Below are 21,231 nucleotides of genomic sequence, written 5' to 3' on the forward strand. Positions count from 1 at the left end.
CGCCCACCCTAGTCATTCTCTTTGCCGTTGCACAGGCAACATCTCCACGGAGATGGTTAAGAGTTTTTTGGTGTTTAAATGTAGTTTTTTATTCTTCTATCAAGTGTTTGTTATTTTAAAATAGTGCTGGTATGTACTATTTACTCTGAAACAGAAAAGGATGAAGATTTCTGTTTGTGAGAGGAAGATGATTTTAGCAGACAGTAACTAAAATCGATTGCTGTTTCCACATAGGACTGTTGAGATGAAGTAACTTCAGTTGGGGGAAACAGTTAGCTGACGTTTCTGCTTAAGGTATGACTAGCCATATTTCTAACAAGACCATGTAATGCTGGAAGGCTGTCATTTCCCCTCATGGGGACCGGTAAGCCATTTTCTTAGTCAAGCAAACAGAATAAAGGGCTTAATATGGGCTATAAAACTGGTAGACCCTTTTATGGGCTAAATCGATTGCTTTATTTGGGCATTTTATACATGTTTATGCTGATAATTCACATTTATAAACTTGGGGAACGTTTTTTAACGGCAGGCACTATGTTAGACACCTTTTCCAGTCAGGGAGGGCCTTCCCAGTTGTAGGCTGAGCCTCATTTTCGCGCCATTACTGCGTAGTTGTTTTTTGAGAGCAAGACATGCAGATGCATGTGTGAGGATCTGAAAGTAGCTGGAAAAGTTTCTAGAAGGCGTCACTTGGTATCGTATTCCCCTCTGAGCTTGGTTAGGTCACAGCAAAGGCTATAGCTGGGACTGTATAGGGGTTAAATTAGTAAACGGCTCCGGTTCCGTTATTTTAAGGGTTAAAGCTCTGAAAATTGGTGTGCAATACTCTTAATGCTTTAAGACACTGTGGTGAAATTTTGGTAATTTTTGAACAATTCCTTCATACTTTTTCACATATTCAGTAATAAAGTGTTTTCTGTTTAAAATTTAAAGAGACAGTAACGGTTTTGTTTTAAAACGTTTTTTGTGCTTTATTGACAAGTTTAAGCCTGTTTAACATGTCTGTGCCTTCGGATAAGCTATGTTCTATATGTATGAAAGCCAATGTGTATCCCCATTTAAATTTGTGTGATAATTGTGCCATAGCGTCCAAACAAAGTAAGGACAGTACTGCCACAGATAATGAAATTGCCCAAGATGATTCCTCAGATGAGGGGAGTAAACATGATACTACATCATCTCCTACTGTGTCTACACCAGTTTTGCCCACACAGGAGGCCCCTAGTACATCTAGCGCGCCAATGCTTATTACCATGCAACAATTGACGGCTGTAATGGATAACTTCATAGCAAATATTTTATCCAAAATGCCTACATATCAGAGAAAGCGCGATTGTTCTGTTTTAAACACTGAAGAGCAGGAGGGCGCTGATGATAATTGTTCTGTCATACCCTCACACCAATCTGAAGTGGCCATGAGGGAGGTTTTGTCAGATGGGGAAATTTCAGATTCAGGAAAAATTTCTCAACAAGCTGAACCTGATGTTGTGACATTTAAATTTAAATTAGAACATCTCTGCGCACTGCTTAAGGAGGTGTTATCTACTCTGGATGATTGTGACAACTTGGTCATTCCAGAGAAATTATGCAAGATGGACAAGTTCCTAGAGGTTCCGGTGCACCCCGACGCTTTTCCTATACCCAAGCGGGTGGCGGACATAGTGAATAAGGAGTGGGAAAAGCCCGGCATACCTTTTGTTCACCCCCCTATATTTAAGAAATTATTTCCTATGGTCGACCCCAGAAAGGACTTATGGCAGACAGTCCCTAAGGGGGGCAGTTTCTACTCTAAACAAACACACTACTATTCCTATCGAGGATAGTTGTGCTTTCAAAGATCCTATGGATAAAAAATTGGAGGGTTTGCTTAAGAAGATTTTTGTACAGCAAGGTTACCTTCTACAACCCATTTCGTGCATTGTTCCTGTCACTACAGCAGCGTGGTTCTGGTTCGAGGAACTAGAAAAGTCGGTCAGTAGAGAGACTCCATATGAGGAGGTTATGGACAGAGTTCACGCACTTAAGTTGGCTAACTCTTTTATTTTAGATGCCGCTTTGCAATTAGCTAGATTAGCGGCGAAAAATTCAGGGTTTGCAATCGTGGCGCGCAGAGCGCTTTGGCTAAAGTCTTGGTCAGCGGATGTGTCATCCAAGACAAAATTGCTTAACATCCCTTTCAAAGGTAAAACTCTATTTGGACCAGAATTGAAAGAGATTATCTCAGACATCACTGGGGGAAAGGGCCACACCCTTCCACAAGATAGGCCTTTCAAGGCCAAGAATAAGTCTAATTTTCGTTCCTTTCGCAATTTCAGGAACGGACCGGCCTCTAATTCTGCATCATCTAAGCAAGAGGGTAATGCCTCACAACCCAAACCAGCCTGGAAACCGATGCAAGGCTGGAACAAGGGTAAGCAGGCCAAGAAGCCTGCTGCTGCTAACAAAACAGCATGAAGGAGTAGCCCCCGATCCGGGACAGGATCTAGTAGGGGGCAGACTCTCTCTCTTTGCTCAGGCTTGGGCAAGAGATGTTCAGGATCCCTGGGCACTAGAAATAGTTTCTCAGGGTTATCTTCTGGAATTCAGGGAACTACTCCCAAGGGGAAGGTTCCACATGTCTCACTTATCCTTAAACCAAATAAAGAGACAGGCGTTCTTACATTGTGTAGAAGACCTGTTAAAGATGGGAGTGATACACCCAGTTCCAATAAAGGAACAAGGAATGGGATTTTATTCAAATCTGTTCGTAGTTCCCAAAAAAGAGGGAACTTTCAGACCAATTTTGGATTTGAAGATCCTAAACAAATTTCTCAGGGTACCATCGTTCAAGATGGAAACCATTCGAACGATTCTACCCACTATCCAGAAAGGTCAATTTATGACTACCGTGGATCTAAAGGATGCGTACCTACATATTCCTATCCACAAAGAACATCATCAGTTCCTAAGGTTCGCCTTTCTGGACAAACATTACCAGTTTGTGGCCCTCCCATTCGGGTTAGCCACTGATCCAAGGATTTTCACAAAGGTACTAGGGTCCCTTCTAGCGGTTCTAAGACCGAGGGGCATTGCAGTAGTTCCTTACTTGGACGACATTCTAATACAAGCGTCGTTCCTGTCAAAAGCAAAGGCTCATACAGACATCGTTCTTGCCTTTCTCAGATCACACGGATGGAAGGTGAACATAGAAAAAAGTTCTCTGTCTCCGTCAACAAGAGTTCCCTTCTTGGGAACAATAATAGATTCCTTAGAAATGAGGATTTTTCTGACAGAGGTCAGAAAGTCAAAACTTCTAAGCACTTGTCAAGTTCTTCATTCTGTTCCACGTCCTTCCATAGCACAGTGCATGGAAGTAGTAGGGTTGATGGTTGCAGCAATGGACATAGTTCCTTTTGCACGAATTCATCTAAGACCATTACAACTGTGCATGCTCAAACAGTGGAATGGGGACTATACAGACTTGTCTCCAATGATTCAAGTAGATCAGAAGACCAGAGATTCACTCCGTTGGTGGCTGACCCTGGACCATCTATCCCAGGGAATGAGCTTCCGCAGACCAGAGTGGGTCATTGTCACGACCGACGCCAGTCTAGTGGGCTGGGGCACGGTCTGGGAATCCCTGAAAGCTCAGGGACATTGGTCTCGGGAAGAGTCTCTTCTCACGATAAACATTCTGGAACTAAGAGCGATCTTCAATGCTCTCAGGGCTTGGCCTCAGCTAGCAAAGGCCAGATTCATAAGATTCCAATCAGACAACATGACGACCGTTGCGTATATCAATCATCAGGGGGTAACAAGGAGTTCCCTGGCGATGAAAGAAGTGACCAAAATAATTCAATGGGCGGAGGATCACTCCTGCCACCTATCTGCGATCCACATCCCAGGTGTGGAAAACTGGGAAGCGGATTATCTGAGTCGTCAGACATTCCATCCGGGGGAGTGGGAACTCCACCCGGAGATCTTTGCCCAACTAACTCAATTATGGGGCATTCCAGACATGGTTCTGATGGCGTCTCGTCAGAACTTCAAGGTTCCTTGCTACGGTCCAGATCCAGGGATCCCAAGGCGACTCTAGTAGATGCACTAGTAGCACCTTGGACCTTCAACCTAGCTTATGTATTTCCACCGTTTCCTCTCATTCCCAGGCTGGTAGCCAGGATCAAACAGGAGAGGGCCTCGGTGATCTTGATAGCTCCTGCGTGGCCACGCAGGACTTGGTATGCAGACCTGGTGAATATGTCATCGGTTCCACCATGGAAGCTACCTTTGAGACAGGACCTTCTTGTTCAGGGTCCATTCGAACATCCAAATCTGGTCTCCCTCCAGCTGACGGCTTGGAGATTGAACGCTTGATTCTATCAAAGCGTGGGTTTTCAGATTCTGTGATAGATACTCTGGTTCAGGCCAGAAAACCGGTAACCAGAAAGATTTACCATAAAATATGGAAAAGATATATCTGTTGGTGTGAATCCAAAGGATTCCCATGGAATAAGATAAAAATTCCTAAGATTCTCTCCTTTCTACAAGAAGGTTTGGAGAAAGGATTATCTGCAAGTTCTCTAAAGGGACAGATCTCTGCTTTATCTGTCTTACTACACAAAAGACTGGCAGCTGTGCCAGATGTTCAAGCATTTGTTCAGGCTCTGGTTAGGATCAAGCCTGTTTACAGACCTTTGACTCCTCCCTGGAGTCTAAATCTAGTTCTTTCAGTTCTTCAAGGGGTTCCGTTTGAACCTTTACATTCCATAGATATTAAGTTACTATCTTGGAAAGTTTTGTTTTTGGTTGCTATTTCTTCTGCTAGAAGAGTTTCAGAGTTATCTGCTCTGCAGTGTTCTCCGCCCTATCTGGTGTTCCATGCAGATAAGGTGGTTTTGCGTACTAAGCCTGGTTTTCTTCCAAAGGTTGTTTCTAACAAAAATATTAACCAGGAGATAGTTGTACCTTCTTTATGTCCGAATCCAGTTTCAAAGAAGGAACGTTTGTTACACAATTTGGACGTAGTCCGTGCTCTAAAATTCTATTTAGAGGCTACAAAAGATTTCAGACAAACATCTTTGTTTGTTGTCTATTCTGGTAAAAGGAGAGGTCAAAAAGCGACTTCTACCTCTCTTTCCTTTTGGCTTAAAAGCATCATCCGATTGGCTTATGAGACTGCCGGACGGCAGCCTCCTGAAAGAATCACAGCTCACTCCACTAGGGCTGTGGCTTCCACATGGGCCTTCAAGAACGAGGCTTCTGTTGACCAGATATGTAAGGCAGCGACTTGGTCTTCACTGCACACTTTTGCCAAATTTTACAAATTTGATACTTTTGCTTCTTCGGAGGCTATTTTTGGGAGAAAGGTTTTGCAAGCCGTGGTGCCTTCCGTTTAGGTAACCTGATTTGCTCCCTCCCTTCATCTGTGTCCTAAAGCTTTGGTATTGGTTCCCACAAGTAAGGATGACGCCGTGGACCGAACACACCAATGTTGGAGAAAACAGAATTTATGCTTACCTGATAAATTACTTTCTCCAACGGTGTGTCCGGTCCACGGCCCGCCCTGGTTTTTTAATCAGGTCTGATGAATTATTTTCTCTAACTACAGTCACCACGGTACCATATGGTTTCTCCTATATTTTCCTCCTGTCCGTCGGTCGAATGACTGGGGTGGGCGGAGCCTAGGAGGGACTATATGGCCAGTTTTGCTGGGACTCTTTGCCATTTCCTGTTGGGGAAGAGATATTCCCACAAGTAAGGATGACGCCGTGGACCGGACACACCGTTGGAGAAAGTAATTTATCAGGTAAGCATAAATTCTGTTTTTTTAAGTAAATTATATGACATGCTTCAAATAAAATGCAAAGAAAGTCCTTCTTGTCCTGAAAAAAAAACCAATATATAATTTTGTAAATGAGAGAGAGGAAAATTACAGCTAAACACAAACACCAGAAAAGTGTTAAAACAGCCCTGGTCCTTAACATACAACATAGCCAAAACATTCTGGTCCTTAAAGTGAAGGTAAAGTATTTAATAGCTGAATACACTAACGAATTAGTCATTATGTAATAGCTAACTTTTATTCCACAGTTTGTTTTATATTAATGAAATAAAAGATGTTTCTAATTCCCTACCGTTACGATCTTAACTCCTCCCAACTGCTATTTCCTTATCTCCTATTCAGTGACTTGTAGAGCGTGTATACAGAGCGCGTTCACGATTAACAGTTGAACTGAGCATGCGCAAATCGACTATTACTATCAGTAATGCGCATGCGTTAATCGGCTACTCATCTTTTCTATTAATAAAACAAATATGCGGGACCGCGCTTGGATTGAAAGATCAAGAAAAATTTTTTGGCATATGCGCAGATCATCCGTTCGGCGGATGATGTAGGTTGACGACCGCCTAACGGCTAGCTTTTCAATAGGCTCCAATAAAAACGTGACCAACAATGAAAAAAAAAATACATCAACGGGTTGAATTTGCGGACCTAAAAAAAGTAAGTAAAAACGGAAAAAAATGAGTTTAGAGTCACAATTAAAAAAATTGATCAATGAAACTCCTATTCATTTTGGGGAACAAATAATGTTACACTTTTATATCAAGGTAACTTTACCTTCACTTTAAGGGGTTAAAGGGACACTGAACCCAAATTTTATCTTTCATGATTCAGATAGAGCATGCAATTTTTAAGCAACTTTCTAATTTACTCCTATGATTAATTTTCTTCATTTTCTTGCTATCTTTATTTGAAAAGCAAGAATGTAAGTTTAGAAGCCGGCCTATTTTTGGTTCACAACCTGGGTTGTGCTTGCTGATTGTTGGCTAAATGCTGTCCAGGGTACTAAACCAAAAATTGGCTGGCTCCTTAGATTTTTTTCTTTTTCAAATAAAGATAGCAAGAGAACGAAGAAAAAATGATAATAGGAGTAAATTAGAAAGTTGCTTAAAATTGCTTGCTGTATCTGAATCATGAAAGAAAATATTTGGGTTGAATATCCCTTTAACTGCATTGCACAAGATCTGTATAAAAAAAAGTTTAATGGGCATTTTTCCACTGTGGTCAAGTGGCTGAAGTGCATACTGCAACTACATAGTAATTGCAAGATCAATGCAGGAACATATTTATATATTCCCTAATTGGTTGCAATAGAGCAGGGGTCGCCAACCTTTCGGACCTCAGGGACCACTAAACTCAAAATTTTTAATCCCGTGGACCACTAACATGAATTTTTTTAAAAGGTACAAACCTCTATAATGTGTGTGTGTGTGTGTGTATATATATATATATATATATATATATTTAAACAACAGGCTTTGGAACACATCCAAGCACTTAAGGTCCGCATTATATTCTTTTTACATATTAATTTCATATTTAAATATGCTGCAAATAATTTTGTTACTAAATATTCTTTGGGATCTTACTCACACAATATGGCCATATTCTGCTCAGCCAGTCACCACTTACAAGGTGTCCCAAGATTGACTGGTCCTAACACTATACAGTTTAGCTTTGCAGGGCTGAATCATTCGATTCTAATATTAAATACAGAATTCCAACACTGCAGTTCTATGTATTTTGGTCATTTAGGCAGCACTCTCACTTTAGGTTTTTTTCTTTTCAGGTGTGCTTAACCAAATCCCCTTGTGGTGTGTGTGTGTGTGTGTATGTATATATATATATATATGTATATATATATATATATATATATATATATATATATACACACACACACACACACATACTGTACATAACTAGTGTAACCATAGTTAAGATAATCCCTTCCCTATTACCTCTGTACTACATTATAATCCCCTCCCTATCACCTCTGTTCTATATAATAATCCTCTCTCTAACACCCTGTGCTATATTGTTTATATTATACTATAAATATGTAAAAATGGCTTTTAACACCCCTTTACAATACAAATCTGGATGACCAGTTTAAAGTAAAGTTAAACTAAAGTCTCACAAATACTAAATAAGTTATAAAGATGTGTGAACGTTTTTTTGGGTGAAATACTCAAAACATTTTTTTTTCTTTAATAGGCAGAAGAAGCACAGAGAAAAATAAAGCGACAGAATGGAGAAGATACAGGTACACTATTTTAATACGTTTATGTTAGTTTTCTGTTTGCTTTTAAGTCTAATATTCTTTGCTAGTGATATTCTGTAGGTTGATAAATAATGTGATTTAACACACAGACACCACAAAAGTAGTCATGAAGGGCATTTTGAGGAATAGAAAGGTAAAATTGAAATAAGCATAGGTGCATTTCTGTTTTAAATAGAAACATTTCTCTTGTAAGGTGTATCCAGTCCACGGATCATCCATTACTTGTGGGATATTCTCCTTCCCAACAGGAAGTTGCAAGAGGATCACCCACAGCAGAGCTGCTATATAGCTCCTCCCCTAACTGCCATATCCAGTCATTCTCTTGCAACTCTCAACAAGCATGGAGGTAGTAAGAGGAAAGTGGTGAAATGTACCTGTTATCTTGCTTCAATCAAAAGTTTGTTATTTTTAAATGGTACCGGAGTTGTACTATTTTGTCCCAGGCAGTAAAATAGAAGAATCTGCCTGTGATTTCTATGATCTTAGCAGGTTGTAACTAAGATCCATTGCTGTTCTCACACATGACTGAAGAAAGAGGTAACTTCAGCGGGGGAATGGCGTGCAGGTTATCCTGCTATGAGGTATGTGCAGTTACATTTTTTTCTAGAAGATGTGAATGCTAGAAAATGCTGCTGATACCAGATTTATGTAAGGTAAGCCTGAATACAGTGATTTAATAGCGACTGGTATCATGCTTACTTTCTGAGGTAATACTCTTATAGATTTGCAATATAAAACATTTGCTGGCATGTTTAAACGTTTTTATATATACTTTGGTGATAAAACTTTATTGGGGCCTAGTTTTTTTTCCACATGGCTGGCTTAAATTTGCCTAGAAACAGTTTCCTGAGGCTTTTCACTGTGTTACTATGAGTGGGAAGAGCCTAATTTAGCGCTTTTTTGCGCAGTAACTTTTACAGACTGAGACATCCAGCTTCCTCCAGGAGTCCCCTGAATGCTATAGGACCTCTCTCAAGGGCTCTTAGGCTTTCCAAAATAGTTTGTTGGGGAATGTAGGCCCACAGCAAAGCTGTGGCAGTTTGGTGTGACTGTTAAAAAAACGTCTATATCGGTTTTTTTTATCCGTTTTTTGAACTAAGGGGTTAATCATCCATTTGCAAGTGGGTGCAATGCTCTGTTAGCTTATTATAAACACTGTAAAAATTTCGTTTGATTTACTGCTTTTTTTCACTGTTTTTCAAATTCTGACAAAATTTGTTTCTCTTAAAGGCACAGTACCGTTTTTATTTTTTGCTTGTTAACTTGATTTAAAGTGTTTTCCAAGCTTGCTGGTCTCATTGCTAGTCTGTTTAAACATGTCTGACATAGAGGAAACTCCTTGTTCATTATATTTAGAAGCCATGGTGGAACCCCCTCTTAGAATGTGTACCAAATGTACTGATTTCACTTTAAGTAATAAAGATCATATTTTGTCTTTAAAAAATTTATCACCAGAGGAATCTGACGAGGGGGAAGTTATGCCGACTAATGGCGCCAAGTACATCTAGTGCGCCCATAGCGTTTACTTTACAAGACATGGCGGCGGTCATGGATAATACCCTGTCAGCGGTATTATCCAGACTACCTGGGTTTAGAGGAAAGCGAGACAGCTCTGGAGTTAGAAGAAATACAGAGCATACTGACGCTTTAAGAGCTATGTCTGATACTCCCTCACAATATACAGAAGCTGAGGAAGGAGAGCTCCTTTCTGTGGGTGATGTTTCTGACTCAGGGAAAAAGATTCAACCTGATTCTGATATGTCTACATTTAAATTTACTGCAAATAGAAGAACACAGAGGCGCCACCATGGCCCAGTACCACCAAAACAAAGAAATAAATATATAGAAGGCACTATATATACTCACAAACGTCAAGCACCCAGGTGGTGCTAGTGGGGCAGGCTGAAACTTCACAGTAGTTCAGCTCACTGATATACCTCCAAATAGATCCAGTCGGTGTTCCTTGAGAGCCTAAGATCCTATGCCTAGAAAAGAGAGAGGCAAACCAACATGGCCTAGTATTGTTTGAGCCCAGGGAGAATATAGCCCTAATGGGTATACTCACAGGAAACAAAGCACCTCCAGGTGCAATATCAGCAAGCTGGAACCATAAGTCGCCCAGTAGACAAACCACGGCAAGTGATCCTCCGCTTCCAGTAGTATAACGGTGGATAGGAGAGGGGTGTATGAAACCCCACAACAGGTTATTAGGTCAAAATACCACACCAGCAAGTGTATATAAAAGTAAAAATCTTTAATAACACAGCGACGCGTTTCTCAGCCGCCTATGGGCTGTTTCATCAGGCTATAATAAAACATTAAAAAATACACTTGCTATATACTAAATTAAAAAACTAAAACATTATCTGATTGGACAATCAATTAAAAATCCAGCCAATGTGTGATGTTTCTCAATCAATTACTATGGTAACAATTTAGTTAGTATTCGGGTGGATAGGTGTGGCCAGGTGTGCACCTAATTAGCAAACTGACACGCCACCTAGCTTGCAACCCCTGTTGCTAATTGTTGCCATAGTGACCACCTAACAGTACAAACACAATATAAGTTTATCTAATGACAGTACATACACATTAAAAGTTTATCTCATACACATAACACATTTACATTTGATTAGCACAAAGGAATAATGACAAGTACTCAGTAGTTCATTTGGTGCCCATCTCCAGAGTTGTACTTATGAGAGGTCAAAGCGCAACCGGAAGGTAGTCCGGAGCTCATATGTGATCTATAAGTGCCTTACCGGCCTGATATTAATAGTATCACCAGCCCCATATGAGAACCTTTGTTGGATTCAATATGTGAAAGCATATTGAATCTATGTATAGGAGTGGTGATCAATGTATAGTGGGCTGTGTGCAAACATAGAGCTGTCATTATGAAATTCTGCGTGTCTTAGCATAAAAGCCTTCTTAACATGAATACCTTATTGTCAATGTAATTCTTTCATATCGATCTTTTGTGCCAAAAGGCATCTGTTTACCCAATTGCTAGATCCTACTCGATGTTTGTGGATGACCCCAGACGCCTTCGGATGCGTCTCACTCTCTAACTATGTGATGTTACTTTGTTTAAAAATATCGGAGCTATTCTCCAATCGTTCTGGTGGCTCTAAGGGGAGTGTACATCCGCTCCAGTGAGAATGCTTGTTGTGGGCGGGATAAGCACCTGATCGAATCCTATTCCTTTTGAATTAACATACATGTTAGCCCCAGAAATGGGAGCGCGAATGAGAGCACTCTTCATCACGCCCTTACGGCACACCTCCCATTTACTCTGCTACTATTGGTCTGAGGGCTTGTGAGGCATGTTTACCTACCCTATAGAGCCTTTGCAGTAAGCCAGGACAGTATTGGTCCTGACCTCGGTATAAGGTGCCTATATCGTGTTGAACGCACAGGGATATGTGTCTTGTAACTGAAATAAAAAATAAAGATAATAAGAAGTGAAAAATAATAAAATGTATTGCTAGCGGAACCCTGACATTTAGGACAATCTGTCATTGTATGTTGTATCGTGCAAACGATCGGAGGGAAGGGGGGTGGGGGATATAACAAACAAGGGAACTATTTATTAATGGCCCAGAGATACATGATGCTGTTATATCTCGTTACAATGTACCATACTGGGCTGAACCCACTGTACTAATATAATAGTGATGGTGATAATATAGAAGGAAGTGATAATAAACCTATTTTATTTTGTGTACCAAAATAAAATAGGTTTATTATCACTTCCTTCTATATTATCACCATCACTATTATATTAGTACAGTGGGTTCAGCCCAGTATGGTACATTGTAACGAGATATAACAGCATCATGTATCTCTGGGCCATTAATAAATAGTTCCCTTGTTTGTTATATCCCCCACCCCCCTTCCCTCCGATCGTTTGCACGATACAACATACAATGACAGATTGTCCTAAATGTCAGGGTTCCGCTAGCAATAAATTTTATTATTTTTCACTTCTTATTATCTTTATTTTTTATTTCAGTTACAAGACACATATCCCTGTGTGTTCAACACGATATAGGCACCTTATACCGAGGTCAGGACCAATACTGTCCTGGCTTACTGCAAAGGCTCTATAGGGTAGGTAAACATGCCTCACAAGCCCTCAGACCAATAGTAGCAGAGTAAATGGGAGGTGTGCCGTAAGGGCGTGATGAAGAGTGCTCTCATTCGCGCTCCCATTTCTGGGGCTAACATGTATGTTAATTCAAAAGGAATAGGATTCGATCAGGTGCTTATCCCGCCCACAACAAGCATTCTCACTGGAGCGGATGTACACTCCCCTTAGAGCCACCAGAACGATTGGAGAATAGCTCCGATATTTTTAAACAAAGTAACATCACATAGTTAGAGAGTGAGACGCATCCGAAGGCGTCTGGGGTCATCCACAAACATCGAGTAGGATCTAGCAATTGGGTAAACAGATGCCTTTTGGCACAAAAGATCGATATGAAAGAATTACATTGACAATAAGGTATTCATGTTAAGAAGGCTTTTATGCTAAGACACGCAGAATTTCATAATGACAGCTCTATGTTTGCACACAGCCCACTATACATTGATCACCACTCCTATACATAGATTCAATATGCTTTCACATATTGAATCCAACAAAGGTTCTCATATGGGGCTGGTGATACTATTAATATCAGGCCGGTAAGGCACTTATAGATCACATATGAGCTCCGGACTACCTTCCGGTTGCGCTTTGACCTCTCATAAGTACAACTCTGGAGATGGGCACCAAATGAACTACTGAGTACTTGTCATTATTCCTTTGTGCTAATCAAATGTAAATGTGTTATGTGTATGAGATAAACTTTTAATGTGTATGTACTGTCATTAGATAAACTTATATTGTGTTTGTACTGTTAGGTGGTCACTATGGCAACAATTAGCAACAGGGGTTGCAAGCTAGGTGGCGTGTCAGTTTGCTAATTAGGTGCACACCTGGCCACACCTATCCACCCGAATACTAACTAAATTGTTACCATAGTAATTGATTGAGAAAGATCACACATTGGCTGGATTTTTAATTGATTGTCCAATCAGATAATGTTTTAGTTTTTTAATTTAGTATATAGCAAGTGTATTTTTTAATGTTTTATTATAGCCTGATGAAACAGCCCATAGGCGGCTGAGAAACGCGTCGCTGTGTTATTAAAGATTTTTACTTTTATATACACTTGCTGGTGTGGTATTTTGACCTAATAACCTGTTGTGGGGTTTCATACACCCCTCTCCTATCCACCGTTATACTACTGGAAGCGGAGGATCACTTGCCGTGGTTTGTCTACTGGGCGACTTATGGTTCCAGCTTGCTGATATTGCACCTGGAGGTGCTTTGTTTCCTGTGAGTATACCCATTAGGGCTATATTCTCCCTGGGCTCAAACAATACTAGGCCATGTTGGTTTGCCTCTCTCTTTTCTAGGCATAGGATCTTAGGCTCTCAAGGAACACCGACTGGATCTATTTGGAGGTATATCAGTGAGCTGAACTACTGTGAAGTTTCAGCCTGCCCCACTAGCACCACCTGGGTGCTTGACGTTTGTGAGTATATATAGTGCCTTCTATATATTTATTTCTTTGTTTTGGTGGTACTGGGCCATGGTGGCGCCTCTGTGTTCTTCTATTTGCAGTATCTAACCATCAGGACGACCATCCTTTGACAGAGTGCTGCCGCCAGATAGTGGGACTTGATTGATGAATGGACATTAACATACCTATACCTACTGTATAGTTCACTGTTCTGTTGTTTTATCCTGTGTTACTGTGTGTATTGTTTTATGTCTAGGTTCTAGACTATTTACCTATCTGATTTTTTGGCAACTGGGAGGCGCACCCTAAAGGGTGTGGTGTGCATTTGTGTATACCACTCCCCACATTATACATTTAAATTTAAGCTTGAACACCTCCGCGTGTTGCTCAGGGAGGTTTTAGCTGCTCTGAATGACTGTGATACAATTGCAGTGCCAGAAAAATTTTGTAGATTGGACAAATACTATGCAGTGCCGGTGTGCACTGATGTTTTTCCAATACCTAAAAGGTTTATAGAAATTATTACTAAGGAATGGGATAGACCAGGTGTGCCGTTCTCTCCCCCTCCTATTTTTAAGAAAATGTTTCCAATAGATGCCACCACACGGGACTTATGGTAGACAGTCCCTAAGGTGGAGGGAGCAGTTTCTACCCTAGCTAAGCGTACTACTATCTGTGTCGAGGACAGTTGTGCTTTCTCAGATCCAATGGATAAAAAGTTAGAGGGTTATCTTAAAAAAAATTTTATTCAACAAGGTTTTATTCTACAGCCCCTTGCATGCATTGCCCCAGTCACTGCTGCTGCAGCTTTCTGGTTTGAGTCTCTGGAAGAGGCTTTACAGGTAGAGACCCCATTGGATGACATACTTGACAAGCTTAGAGCACTTAAGCTAGCCAATTCTTTTGTTTCTGATGCCATTGTTCATTTGACTAAACTAACGGCTAAGAATTCTGGTTTTGCTATTCAAGCGCGCAGGGCGCTATGGCTTAAATCATGGTCAGCTGACGTTACTTCAAAGTCTAAGCTGCTTAACATTCCCTTCAAGGGGCAAACCCTATTCGGGCCTGGTTTGAAGGAGATCATTTCTGATATCACTGGAGGAAAAGGTCATGCCCTTCCTCAGGATAGGTCCAAATCAAGGGCCAAACAGACTAATTTTCGTGCCTTTCGAAACTTCAAGGCGAGTACGGCATCAACTTCCTCTAATGCAAAACAAGAGGCAATTTTTGCCCAGTCCAAGTCGGTCTGGAGACCTAACCAGACCTGGAACAAAGGTAAGCAGGCCCCTAAGTCAGCATGAAGTATCAGCCCCCTAACCGGTAACGGATCTAGTAGGGGGCAGACTTTCGATCTTTGCCCAGGCTTGGGCAAGAGATATCCAGGGATATCTTCTGGACTTCAAAGCTTCTCCTCCAAAAGGGAGATTTCACCTTTCACAATTATCTGCAAACCAGATAAAGAGAGAGGCATTCTTACACTGTGTTCAAGACCTCCTAGTTATGGGAGTGATCCATCCTGTTCCACAGGAGGAACAAGGACAGGGATTTTACTCAAATCTGTTTGTGGTTCCCAAAAAAGAGGGAACCTTCAGACCAATTTTAGATCTCAAGATTTTAAACAAATTCCTCAGAGTTCCATCATTCAAAATGGAGACTATTCGTACCATCCTACCTATGATCCAGGAGGGTCAATACATGACTACAGTGGATTTAAAGGATGCTTATCTTCTTACTCAGACACACAAAGATCATCATCGATTTCTCAGGTTTGCCTTCCTGAACAGGCATTAACAGTTTGTAGCTCTTCCCTTTGGGTTAGCTACAGCCCCAAGAATCTTTACAAAGGTTCTGGGGTCACTTCTGGCGGTCCAAAGACCGCGGGGCATAGCAGTGGCCCCTTATTTAGACGACATTCTGATACAGGCGTCAAATTTCCAAATTGCCAAGTCTCATACGGACATAGTTCTGGCATTTCTGAGGTCGCATGGGTGGAAGGTGAACAAGGAAAAGAGTTCTCTATCCCCTCTCACAAGAGTCTCCTTTCTGGGAACTCTAATAAATGCTGTAGAAATGAGGATTTACCTGACAAAGTCCAGGTTATCAAAATTTCTAAATTCCTGCCATGTTCTTTATTCCACTTCTCGCCCTTCGGTGGCTCAGTGTATGGAAGTAATCGGCTTAATGGTAGCGGCAATGGACATAGTGCCGTTTGCACGTCTACATTTCAGACCGCTGCAACTATGCATGCTCAGTCAGTGGAATGGGTATTACACAGATTTGTCCCCTCTACTAAATCTGGATCAAGAGACCAGGGATTCTCTTCTCTGGTGGCTTTCTCGGGTCCATCTGTCCAAGGGAATTAACTTTTCGCAGGCCAGATTGGACAATTGTAACGACAGATGCCAGCCTTCTAGGCTGGGGGGCAGTCTGGAACTCTCTGAAGGCTCAGGGATCGTGGACTCAGGAGGAGACACTCCTTCCAATAAACATTCTGGAACTGAGAGCGATATTCAATGCTCTTCAGGCTTGGCCTCAGCTAGCGACAATGAGGTTCATCAGATTTCAGTCGGACAACATCACGACTTTGGCTTACATCAACCATCAAGGGGGAACAAGGAGTTACCTAGCGATGTTAGAAGTCTCAAATATAATTCGCTGGGCAGAGATTAACTCTTGCCACCTATCAGGCTTCTGTTGAACAGATTTGCAAGGCGGCGACTTGATCTTCGCTTCATACCTTTTAAAAATTCTATCAATTTGATACTTTTGCTTCTTCGGAGGCTATTTTTGGGAGAAAGGTTTTACAGGCAGTGGTACCTTCCGTTTAAGTACCTGCCTTGTCCCTCCCTTCATCCGTGTACTTTAGCTTTGGTATTGGTATCCCACAAGTAATGGATGATCCGTGGACTGGATACACTTAACAAGAGAAAACATAATTTATGCTTACCTGATAAATTTATTTCTCTTGTGGTGTATTTAATTTTAAACTACAGTCACCACTGCACCCTATGGTTTCTCCTTTCTCTGCTTGTCTTCGGTCGAATGACTGGATATGGCAGTTAGGGGAGGAGCTATATAGCAGCTCTGCTGTGGGTGATCCTCTTGCAACTTCCTTTTGGGAAGGAGAATATCCCACAAGTAATGGATGATCCGTGTACTGGATACACCACAAGAGAAATAAATTTATCAGGTAAGCATAAATTATGTTTTTTGCTAATTCTTAAAGTGAAGGTAAACTTTCATGAAAGAAAGCCCGGTTTTTAAAAATGCTATTAAAAACAGGGGAACTTTCATTCATCAAAGTTTAGAAAGCAGCCGTTTTGTCTAAAAACTTACCTCTCTCCTCTTCACAGCCGGAGCAGCTTCCCCCGCCTGGCGAGCCTCTCTTCACACGTCGGCAATGACTAATCCGGCTTCCTCCAATCACGGCATGACCTCAGGCAATGACTCCTCTGGGTGGAAAGCCGTGATTGGAGGAAGCCGGATTAGTCATTGCTGACGTGTGAAGAGAGGATCTCCGGGCAGGGGAAGCTGCTCCGGGTGTAAAGAATAGAAAGGTAAGTTTTTAAACAAAACAGCTGCTTTGTAAATTTTGATAAATGAAAGTGCCCTTAGTTTAATAGTATTTTTAAAAACTGTGCTTTCATTCATCAAAGTTTACCTTCACTTTAAATTAGCAAAAATTCTTCTAATAAAAGTTATTACTGTTTTTCATCTGCATACACACATATGCTGTGAGGGCTCTTGCACCAGTATTTAAGCTCAGAGAGCTGGTGGTGGTGCGTATAGTGCCTGTGAAGACTTCATTTGTGTCATACAAGCCACTGCTTGTTTCCCCTGTTTAGGCATTGGCCTATTGACCTATATATAAATATGCTTATGACTGTGTAATAAGGATGAGATTGGTGATTTTAGAGTTACAATGTACAAATAACGGTGGTGTCATCTAATCTGTTTACTAAATGCATATACAATCTTATTTTATTTTATGTTGCAGCTCTCCCACCTCCAGTCCTTCCTGCGTTTTGTCAACTTTTTGCTAGTTTATTTAATATACTCCAGTCAGACGTTATGTTGTGTATCATGGGAACAGTACTTCAGTGGGCTGTGGAACCTAATGGATATGCCTGGTCTGAGTCAATGCTGCAAAGGGTATGCTCCTGTGATACTTTTACTTTATTGTGTTCTATGTTTCTTTTACTGAAATAAAAAATCCATAGAAAATTGAGTTTTCTCTTAATAGTTAAAGTGCTGGTAAACCCAGCACTAAAAATAAAGGTAACTTTGAAAAACTGTATAAAAGTCAACTTTATTTCACCACAGCTTCAATGCTAACCTAAGAGCCACTGACCGCCCACACACGCACAGTTCAATTTTTTTCAATGAGGTGATATTTCCATATTGCTAGCCATATGGCACTGTGCAGCATGCTAGCACGGCTATTGGCTAAGAGGTGGAAACATCACTTAATTGAAAAAAATTGAGCTTTGCCATGGGTGGCCGGAGGCTCTTAGGTTTATGGTGACTTTTACACAATTTCTTTTAACTCGTTAATGAAAGTCATCTTTATTTTTGTGCTGGTAAATCCTAGCATTTTCAAGTGCTGGGATTTACTATAACTTTAAAACTAGTGAGGAGATGGAATGGTTATATTATAGCAGTTATATAGCTTTATCAAATTATGTTTTAAGGAAGCCACACTGTCACTGAATACTAGTTATTTTTGTTATGAAAATACGTTTCATTTTTGTTTTACAATAAAGGTAAGAACAAATTCAGAGTAGCAATTTGCTGACATAAAAAAAGTAAATCTAAGAATATTGTGTTTCAGGTTTTGCATTTGATTGGCATGGCTTTACAGGAAGAGAGACAACACTTGCGCAATGTCAGCGATGATAATGTTATCAACTTCACCTTCACTAGCAAAATTTCAAGTACGTTTCGCCTGTTTAACATTTATAAATCTGAATTTCTGCAGAGGGTTAACATTATAGAATTAACATAATACTGTGAACACCACTGTTGATGCAATACTTGTTTTTATTGTTTGGAGAATTTTTTTTTGCTAAAGAGGAATATAAGAACAAGGGTCCTGTTTTAATATTACAGTATAGTAAAGCAAAAGTGTTATGTTTTTATCAAATGCACCTTGGGTAACTCTCTTTTTCCATCAGGACCAGGGGAAGCTCCTAACTCATCTCCAAGTATATTGGCTATGTTAGAAACATTGCAAAATGCTGCACATCTAGAAGTGCATAAGGATATGATCCGTTGGATATTAAAGGTAATGTATTGTTAATATATGATAAAACTGATGTTGGCGGTTTACATTTATATCCCAATAATGTTAAGCAATGTGTTCTGTGTATAGTACTCTAGTTCTGTATAATGTCATAATATTAATAATGGTTACATTATTTGGGACCTTATATGTTATACATAGTGTGTATTGCACAAAGTGCTCTTGACTGTATACTAGTGTTATATACTGTAAAGAAAGAAAGGTTGACAACTAGGTTAAAGGATCAGTAAAGAAAAATTAAACTTCCATGATTCAGATATAGCCTGCTGTTTTAATAGACTTTCTAATTTCCTTCCATTAACAAATTACACCAGTTACTACTGAGCATGTGCAATTTTTCATAGTGTATACTTATTCGAGTTTGTGATTGGCTGGTAGCTGTCACATGAAAGAAATCAAACATTTAGTCGTTATTCCCAAATATCAAACTGACAAATAAGGAAACAGTAAGTGAAGCTCCAAGGCACTACTTAAAGTAATAAAAGTTCAAGGAGAGGCTCAGTTATGACATTATGTAATTCCACCAAAGGACCAGTAAAAACATATAGTAATAGCACTCACCCACTACTTATGTGTATACAAGTTGTCAAAGGATCAGCATGTAATGAGACTTCAAGTATAATCTTACCGCAGGTGCCTCCCTAGTGTAATATCATCCTTAATTACTCTGGCTCCACACACCAAGGGACATTGTTTACAAGTAGGAAGGCAACCCTTTGTGTGACGTCAATAGTAGGAAAGTCCCAGTGAATAAAGAAAATATTAGGCAGCCTTTAAAACTCTGTGGCAATCCCCAATTACCAAATCCAAATAATCAAAGTGCAGCAAAAAGAGTTGCAAATGCCAATGTAAGGTGTGCTATAAAAAGTTAGAATCCAATATTTATTGTAACATATTTAAAAGTCCAAAAAAAGGATAACACTATGGCACTCTGACGCTTTCCCTGCCCCTACAGGCACTTCAACTTTGTTACAATAAATATTGGATTGTAACTTTTTTGTATCACACCTAACATTGGCATTTTCAACACCTTTTGATGCATTTAGCTAAAACATGATACTTGGGCAGCCAAATTAAACTTTTAAATTTAAATTCAGACTGTGCAATTGCATTGTTTTTTTATTATTTACTTGATGATACAATTATACTGTATTTCATGGTTCTTTAAGTAGAAGAGCTACATTTTCTCAGATAACCTTTAACCAGTGGCGTATTAAGGTTTTGTGCTGCCCTAGGCACTCAAACTTATGCTGCCCTAGGCACTCAAACTTATGCTGCCCCCACCCCCCAGGTTTTAGGCCTTTTTTAGGCATAATAGTTTTTGGTCATGGTGTAAAGTATAAGTATATTATATATATATATATATATATATATATATATATATATATATATATATATATATATATATATATATATATATATATATATATATATATATATATATATATATATATATATATATATATATATATATTTTAATAAATAAAGGAGCCCCAGGTAGGATTGATTACCAATCCCTTGAGAGTTTATGCAGTTAAAACATACCAAGTATATACTTTATAGTAAACTGCCTATTTAGGGTAAAAGAGGTCAGGGAAAGATTTACTATTTGGATCAGCCAACATAGAAATCACACTGGTCATTATATTCTCTAAAGTGTGGATCAGCCAGTATTCTGCAGGTTTCTCATAGTCAAACTTATCCCTACCAAGTTTAGGAATAATAGCGATACAGACATCACCATTCTTAGCATTATTTGGATGCCAGCTTTTGGTAATACATTTTTATCTTTGGTGGCATGAGTGGGTATTCAGGGAATGTATGGTGCACTTTAAAGAATCCTCACTCAATTAAAGTGTCCTGAGGTCTACAAAGGTACCAGCACTCGCTATTCAAAGTTCACAATGCCGGGGTGCACTCAGAGTATCCATATGTAAAAATCAAAGAATAGAGGCACTCGCTGTGAGCAAAAAAGCGTGTTTTAATCCAAACATTAGAGTGAACGTTTTCGGGCTGTGATGCCCGTCCTCAGACTCCTGAAAACACAGTTTTATTTTTCAGGAGTCTGAGGACGGGCATCACAGCCCGAAAACGTTCACTCTGTTTGATTAAAACACACTTTTTTTGCTCACGGCGAGTGCCTCTATTCTTTGATATATATATATATATATATATATATATATATATATATATATATATATATATATATATATATATATATATATATATATATATACTGGATATAAAAAGTCTA

General features: G+C 39.8%; 1 protein-coding gene across 1 annotated transcript in view; it reads left to right on the plus strand.

The window, feature by feature from the left end:
• UBR2 (ubiquitin protein ligase E3 component n-recognin 2) overlaps positions 1–21,231 on the plus strand; it is a 689,885-nt gene that overhangs the window by 370,760 nt on the left and 297,894 nt on the right. Inside the window, 4 exon segments of the mRNA XM_053712365.1 lie at positions 8,036–8,084; positions 17,673–17,827; positions 18,507–18,609; positions 18,850–18,959. Of these exon segments, the coding sequence (XP_053568340.1) occupies positions 8,036–8,084; positions 17,673–17,827; positions 18,507–18,609; positions 18,850–18,959 (417 nt within the window).

This window comes from Bombina bombina, chromosome 4 (assembly GCF_027579735.1).
Source record: "Bombina bombina isolate aBomBom1 chromosome 4, aBomBom1.pri, whole genome shotgun sequence".
In the NCBI taxonomy this organism is placed as follows: domain Eukaryota; kingdom Metazoa; phylum Chordata; class Amphibia; order Anura; family Bombinatoridae; genus Bombina; species Bombina bombina.